At 46.2% G+C, this 7,627-nt stretch overlaps 1 protein-coding gene across 2 annotated transcripts in view; it reads right to left on the bottom strand.

The window, feature by feature from the left end:
- Window positions 1–445: 445 nt before the first annotated feature.
- IFT74 (intraflagellar transport 74) overlaps window positions 446–7,627 on the bottom strand; it is a 584,252-nt gene continuing 577,070 nt past the window's right edge. For both annotated transcript variants that reach the window (XM_029606405.1, XM_029606412.1), the window contains exon 20: window positions 446–1,303. In XM_029606405.1, coding sequence (XP_029462265.1) covers window positions 1,188–1,303 — 116 coding nt within the window. In that variant the 3' untranslated portion in view covers window positions 446–1,187. The remainder of the gene's footprint in view (window positions 1,304–7,627) is intronic.

The following is a 7,627-nucleotide window of genomic DNA, read 5'->3' as shown; positions in this document are numbered from 1 at the left end:
GTGAAGATTTGATGACCTACAGAGAGAGGAAACTCACCCAAAGATGAGATTGGTGAAATGTTCTCTCCACCTAGCTTGATGGACTCTCTACCTGGGTAACATCAAGCTAGGTGGACAGAACTTTGCACCAATCTCATCTTTGGGTGAGTTTCCTCACTCCAAAGGTCATCAAATCTTCACAAGAGACCACGTTCTGTTCGTACGTCTCACGTTTAATGTCAAAGTGGCCCCTAACCCCCTACACTAATACCTAAACCTCATCTCGAGTTACTAGGTGGGCCTCCCATAGGGATATAAATACCTATCTAGGGAGAGGGCATAATGGCTAGTCTCTCTCTCTCTCTGTTGTATGCAGGAAATACAACAAGTCTGGCATGTATCGCAAAGTGTGAAAATGTTATCACAATTTGCGCTAACTTAGCTCTTCACATAGGTATTTATTTATTTATTTTTAGATTTTTATATACCGGTGTTCCTGTATTAAAATACTGATCACATCGGTTTACAATGAAACATAACAATTACGCCAAGAGGCGGTACATATAACAAGGTTATAGAACTTGGAGAACAGGGAGGTATTAGGTATTAGGTATTAGCACAAATTGCGATAAAACACATCCCTTTTGCTATCGCATGCGATACATCGCAGTTTGATGAATCCAGGCCTTAGCCAGCTAAATTATCCAACTAACTCTGAATAACAGAGTTAGTCAGATAACTTAGCTGGCTAATTTAACTCCTCTCTGAAATGCCTCCAAGTTATCTGGCTAAATTTTAGATGGCTAATAAGCTAGCCAGCTAAAATATAGCTGGCTAAGTGCCCAAATATCAATTTATCCAGATAACTTCTGAGTTATCCATCTAAATGTTTCTGAATACGGACCTCATGAATAGCAGGCCTAATTTTAGGAACTAAGTTTTAGGTCCCTAAATTTATGTGAATTTTCAGGTGAAAATTTAGGGTCCCAAGTTTGGCAGAAAAATGGTACCTAATTTAGGAGCCTACATTTAGGAGCTCAGCATTTTTTGAATATTAGCTTTCCTATGTATATCTCAATATGTAGCAAACACTTTTACTTTACATTCAAAATTTAAAAACGTGAGCTGGTAAGTTAAGGGATGTTTTTGGTTGTTTCATATTGTAAATTTTTTGAACTAGCAAGGATGCAGGAAGGAAGGGCCTGAGTTCAGTTCCTGGAGTTCTGCAGTGCTTCCATGAGAGTTTTGTTATACTCTGTGATCTGCTTTGTTACATTCTTCATTACTGGTCGATAGTCACTCTCCTGACTTTTTGTTGCTATAACTGGTTAACAGAGTTAGGGAAAGAAACTGTTAAAACAATTATAAATATTTTTTATGATTATGAAAGGAAATACATTTTAAATGTTTTTACATACAGACATTCTTACAGCTCAAAGATAATGGAAAAGAGAATATGTGAAACAAAGAAAACTATTAGCTCATATTCATAATTCCTTGCCTGGAATGGAAATTGTAGTTGATTCTAAAGCACATGTGTAATACAACTAATCATGTTGCAAAAAATCCTATGACTGACATGTCACATGTTCTCTTTCTCCAAGGACAAGCAGGATGCTGGTCCTAACACATGGTTGAAATCATCAGATGGAGCCCGATGGGGTGCCTGTTCATTCTCTTCCTTTCCACGAAGCTTTTGCCTCACGGTCGTGGAGCTTGTGCTTTTTTTTCTGTCTTTGCAGTTTTTCTCTCTCCTGTGTCGCGTAGGGTCATTTGTGTTTTTTCAGTTCCTCTGTCTGCAATCTGGTAAGTCCATTGAGTTTTCGCAGTTGATTACCGACGGTTTCATCACCCGGTGACCGCCCACCATTGACTGCGCACTGCATACTTTTTGCAATGTTGTCGACCGGCTTTTGCCGGTCACCCCGGACTATGTCCATCACAGACCCCCATGAGGTCTGATTCCTCTGCCTGGAGGTGTCTCACAATATCCACGGTTGTGATCTCTGTGCCCAGATCACCCCTAAGGGCTGTCGGACAGGCCTTGACAAGATGGAAAAGTAATTCGGACCCAAAAGATCGGATCCATCATTGTCTTCCAGGACTTCTACCCTGCTTGGGAAGGAAGTTCCGGTCTCAACCCCTTTGGGATTGCTCCCACAACCATTTCCCAGCCCCGAGATAGGAGCTGGGGACCGACCGTGGTCGTTGTCGTCCCATTCCCAGTTGGGTTCCTCGCTGTTGCCATTGGTTCCAGGCAAAGACTGTGGTGACCATCGAGAAAGATCGAAGAAACATTGACATCGGTCATCGTCTTCCAAGAAGGACCGTGGACAGGCATCGGCATCGGTGCCTCCTCCGAAGCAGTCTTGGGTGGAGGAAGCGATTCCCTCCGACCATTCTGAAGCCTCTAGGCAGCCTCCACAGACACCGGTGGATGGCTCAGTCCCCCTCCAGTGCTCCGAGGAACGTCCTGATTCTGCTTCCTCCTCTTCAAGCTGTTTTGTCCTTGGCTGCCTTTGAGGAGGAGTTGGAGAAGCACATGTGGTTGACGGTCAGCCAGGCCATGCAGGGCTTCGAGCCTCCGGTTCCACCGGAACCGCCACTGCCGCTAGACTCCACTGGTGCTTGCGCCTTTACTGGAACGGCTTGATATGTTGCTCGGTGTCCTACTGATGCAGCTGGCACCGATGCCCCAAGCCCCTTCGCAGCCAAAGGGAGCATCAGTGCTGCCACCATCGGCCCTCATCCTAGTGTGTGACTCCTCAGAGGAGGAAGGGCCATCAGGTTCGGTGGTGTCTCAGGGATGCATGGTGCTCTGCCACCTCCCAGCTCCCCCAGGGCCATTGGGATCGGAGCCTTCGGTGCCCCTGATCCCTCCGACACTGTTGGACCTGTTGGCGCTTTTACGGCCTCGGTTCCTTCTTTGGTGCCTATGAGGCCCACGCTTCGGACGCAGTTGGGTGTTTGACCCCACACATCCCCAGAGGGACACAGTGAAGGGTAGGTCCTTTATGTCTCCTGGGAAGGGGAGGTGTCCATGTCTTCCACTGAGGAACTGGAGGATCTCCCATCAGAGCCCTCTCCACCAGAGGAGGGGAGGAAATCCCCCCTCCCCCGCAAGGATCTCTCCTTTGTGGGGTTCGTAAAGGCCATGGAAGAATTGTTACCTTTCCAGCTTTTAACAGAACAAGATACTAGACACAAGATGCTTGAGATTCTGCAATTCATGGCTGCTCCGAAAGAGGTAGTGGTGGTACCGGTCCATGACATCTTCAAGGAGCTGGTGGCCTGCCTCTGGGAGTACCCCCATCTCGGTGCTGGTGAACCGTAAGATGGACACAGTTTACCTGGTTTTGAGCGCCGACAGCTCCCTCATAATTTGGTGGTGGTAGAATCAGCCTTGAAGAAGGCAAACAGGATTCACACCCATGCCTCAGCCCCCCCCCCCCCCCCCTCCAAGGCGGGAGCATAGAGTCCTTAATGCCCTTGGACACCGGTTATTTCAGGGTGCAATGCTAACTGCCCGAATTGCTTTCTACCAATTACATATGGGTCAGTACTCCCGGAAGCTGTGAAAACAGGCCCTCGAGTTTAGTGAACACCTTCCACAGCAATTTCAGGTGGATTTCCATAAGATAGTAAAGCAGGGCCTTGAGTGCGATAAGCACGAAGTCTGCTCTGCATATGACGTTTTTGAGACAGCTATGAGAATTGCCGTGGTGGGCATCGGGGCTCAGCAGACTGTGTGGCTACGTGCTTCAGATCTACGTTCTGAAGTCCAGGACCGCCTAGCTGATTTGCCATGTACGGGGGAAAATCTATTTGGAGACAGAATTAAGGAGGTGGTAGCACAACTGAAGACTATCAGAAGACCCTTCAGCAATTGTCAGCTAGTACCTCTGACACCCAATCACCCAAGAAGCCCCCTCGGCAGTACCTGAAGAGGCCTTTTTACCAGCCATGCAAATAATACCTGCCAGCACTGAGGGCCAGATCTCAATGGCTCCTCCCAGAGCAAGGCCAAGACAACCTCAGATGCCTCGGATGACTGCAGTTCCACCGCAGAATTTCGCCATGGGGTTTTGACTGGCGGCCAGGGAGCATGAGCCAGTCCTCTCCGCAGGGCACCAATCCAGCTGTTCGCAGATTGATGGATCTCGATTACATCAGACCTCTGGGTCCTGTCCATCATGTGTCAGGGCTACAGGTTTCATTTTCAATGAGTTCTACTCCACTCACCTCTGTGTCCCCGGTGGAGAGCAACAGGGGATTTACAGATACTTCAGGTAGAGCTCTCCGCCCTCATTCTGGCTTGAGCAATCAAACCCGTTCCACCCAGTCAGCAGGACAAGGGGTTCTACTCCAGGTATTTCCTAATTCCCAAGAAAACGGGTGGCCTTCGGCCCATTCTGGACCTGTGAGCCTTGAACTGTTTTTTGGTAAAGGAAAAGTTCAAAATGGTCTTGTTGGGCACCTTGATTCCCCTTCTCAAAGCGGGAGACTGGCTCTGCTCCCTCGAACTAAAAGATGATTACGCCCATATCCCCATGTATCAGGCGGATCGGCAGTACCTGCGATTCCTAGTTGACGGGAATCACTATCTGTATTGCATACTGCCCTTCAGCCTGGCATCCGCACCCCATGCTTTTACTAAATGTCTGGCAGTAGTTGGAGCCTATCTTCAGAGGTGGGGGATTCATGTTTTCCTGTATCTCGACAATTGGCTTATCAAGAGCAACTCCAGACAAGGGGCACAGAAGGTTTGAGCTCCCCACCAGCACTCTTAGACTACCTGTTGTTCCTTTCCGAATCTGGTCTGCAGACCACATCTGTGAGGGTTCACCTGAGTGCCATTGAGGCATACTATCGGGGTACGGATGATACCGCAATCTCTTCCAATCCACTTGTGGGGCGGTTTATGAGGGGCTTTTTACAACGAAAGCCCCCCACTTGCCCACCGGCGGTTTTCTGGGATCTCAACGTCGTCCTGTTGCAACTCATGAAGTCTCTGTTTGAACCATTGCAATCTTGCGACCTGAAGTACCTTTCCTGGAAGGTCATCTTCTTGGTTGTGGTTACATCAGCTCGCAGGGTCAGTGATCTGCAAGCTCTGGTATCATACCAGCCTTATAAAAAACTTTGCCATGACAACATGGTCCTACAGATGCACCCGAAGTTCCTTCCCAAGGTGGCTTCAGAGTTCCATCTCAACAAGTCCATTGTATTGCCTTCTTTTTCCCAAGGCCTCACACTCACCAGGGTGAGTGGGCTCTGCACACTCTAGATTGCAAGAGGGCACTGGCCTTTTAATTGGAATGGATGGAGCCTCACCACCTATCCACTCAACTTATTGTCTCCTTCAACAGAAACAGATTGGGGGTTGCTGACTCTAAGCAGACCTTATCCCATTGGCTTGCGGACTGTATTGTCTTCTGCTATGCACAGGCAGGCTTACAGCTTGATGGTCACGTCAAGGCTCATTCAGTATGGGGCCAAAATGGCGGATATTTGAGGAGCTGGATCAGAGCTCTCTCTTCTCGATTACCTAAGTTTGAGATTACCATTGCTGATTACCTTCAATAATGCCTCATACCAAATGGAAAGCAAAACTTAGTAAGAACTTATCTGTTTCTGCTAATATGGATCTAAATCAGCAGAAGATTGAGAGCTTCTTTTCCTCCATGCTGACCATGTCAGGAGCAAGGGCCGCTGCGGGAGATGGCGTGGAGCGAATGCAACTCGCTGGCTGAGGAGATATCGCTTAGCCACGGTGCGCCAGAGACACCCTCCCCTCCCTGTGGGCTGATCTCTGTGAGACTTGTGCCAGCTACTGCCTCCCCACAAAGGCCACGGGGGTCATTTCCAATGCCAAAGTAGCTGTTGGGGAAATTAATACTGAAGTTTCCGCTGAAGTATCTATCCTCCTTTCTGGAGAGATTCCCCTGGCTACTCCAACGATGGATCCGATTAGGGACCTTAACACCCTATTGAGTGAAGGTGGTGCAATTCTGATTATATCAGGTACTTTATTAACTCTGACAAAACCAGCAGTTATAACACTTGATACTGTATGGAATACTTTAGTATCGATAGAATCTGCAATTGCTTCTTTAACACAAGCCTATTTGGATACTAATAAATGTGGAATGAATATAGAGAAATTGGTTCTACAACATGAAACAAGATTAAATTCTGTAGAAAAAAGAATTGAATCTGAAGAAAAACTCCAACAGGACTTGGTACAATCTGAAAATATTCATGTTAAGAAGTTGGAAAATATCGAGAACTCACCAAGAAGTCTTAATTTAAGTGTCCTTAATTTTCCTATCATCAAGATGATGCCTTTAGTGGACTTTTTCAAGAGTTACTTGATTAACATTCTTAAGATACCAACTGAAGCTATGCCTCTAGTTACAAAGGCTTATTATTTGCCTCTGAGTGCTACAGATACACCTGGAAGTGAACCTCAAGCTCATCATTCCATGAATATTACGGTAGTACTTTAATTGACCCAAGAAACAGAGATTTCACAAAGAGGGACTATGCCAGTGACTTTCACTTTTATGAATGATAGAAATACTTTACTTAGATTTTTCTTTAGAAATAGGAGTTCATTATTTCATGGTCAGAAATTTATTCAGATGTTACTAGAATAATGCAAGAAAGGAGAAGAAAATTTCTATCTATGAGATCTGTGGCTTTGACACGTGGAGCTCAGTTTATACTATAGTATCCATGTAAATGCATAGTGAAATTTCAAACTTGAAATTTGAGCCATCACAATTGTGGTTCTTTTTGGATTCGCATACCTAAAAATCACTTAGTGTAAATTGGTATCTGTATTATGTTGGTGTGTAATCTTCTTTTTTCTATTTTCATTATTTCATGGATATTTCGCTAGTTTTTTCTTCCTTGGCTTTACCCGTTTTCCTCGACGGAAAACGAGTAAAAAACTTAACAGAGTACCGCGGCTTGAAAACGTTGAAGGAGGAACCCCTGTGGGGTAAATTAATTTTTAGTAATTCTGTGAGGAAAATTCCTGTCAGGAATCTCTGCAGAGCTCCTTAACCACGTGGCTACTGCTGTGCGGAAAAAAGAAGACTGAAGGAGGAACCCTGCTGGCTGCAGGGTTAGTGCCGTGCTGGGCATGCCCAGTAGGGGCCAGTCAAAGTTCTGGAAACCTTGACAGAAGTGTTCCGTGATTGGGCTCCATCCTCTGATGTCATTCATATGTGAGGACTACCATCCTGCTTGTCCTGTGAGAACTGTAGCAACTTTGCACACATCTATATACATGCATCTATATACATGCATATATGGGCACATGCGAACAGTTTTGAAACTTATCTTCCATGCCTGCTCCTGACAGAAAGGTCCTGTATCAAAGGTACTTGGATCAAGGCTATGTCCTCTAACTAAACAAAACACCATCCCTGGTTTTGATTGGGGCACTGGCTGTGGTTTATGATTCCTCTGCTGTCTGACGAGGACAGGGTTTCTGTTAAGTACAGGGGTGGGAGATAACCCCTCTTTGGATGGAAGAAGTGCTGTGTCAGTTCCAACTGAGGTCCTTCGTAGCAGAGGAGGGCATTTCTGGAGTGGCTGTGGAGAGTTGCTGAAGATTCACACAGTGTTCTGTTATCTG

The sequence above is a fragment of the Rhinatrema bivittatum genome, chromosome 1 (genome assembly GCF_901001135.1).
Source record: "Rhinatrema bivittatum chromosome 1, aRhiBiv1.1, whole genome shotgun sequence".
In the NCBI taxonomy this organism is placed as follows: Eukaryota; Metazoa; Chordata; class Amphibia; order Gymnophiona; family Rhinatrematidae; genus Rhinatrema; species Rhinatrema bivittatum.
Note: the sequence above shows the minus strand (reverse complement) of the source record. Positions and strands in the feature narration are given on the sequence as shown.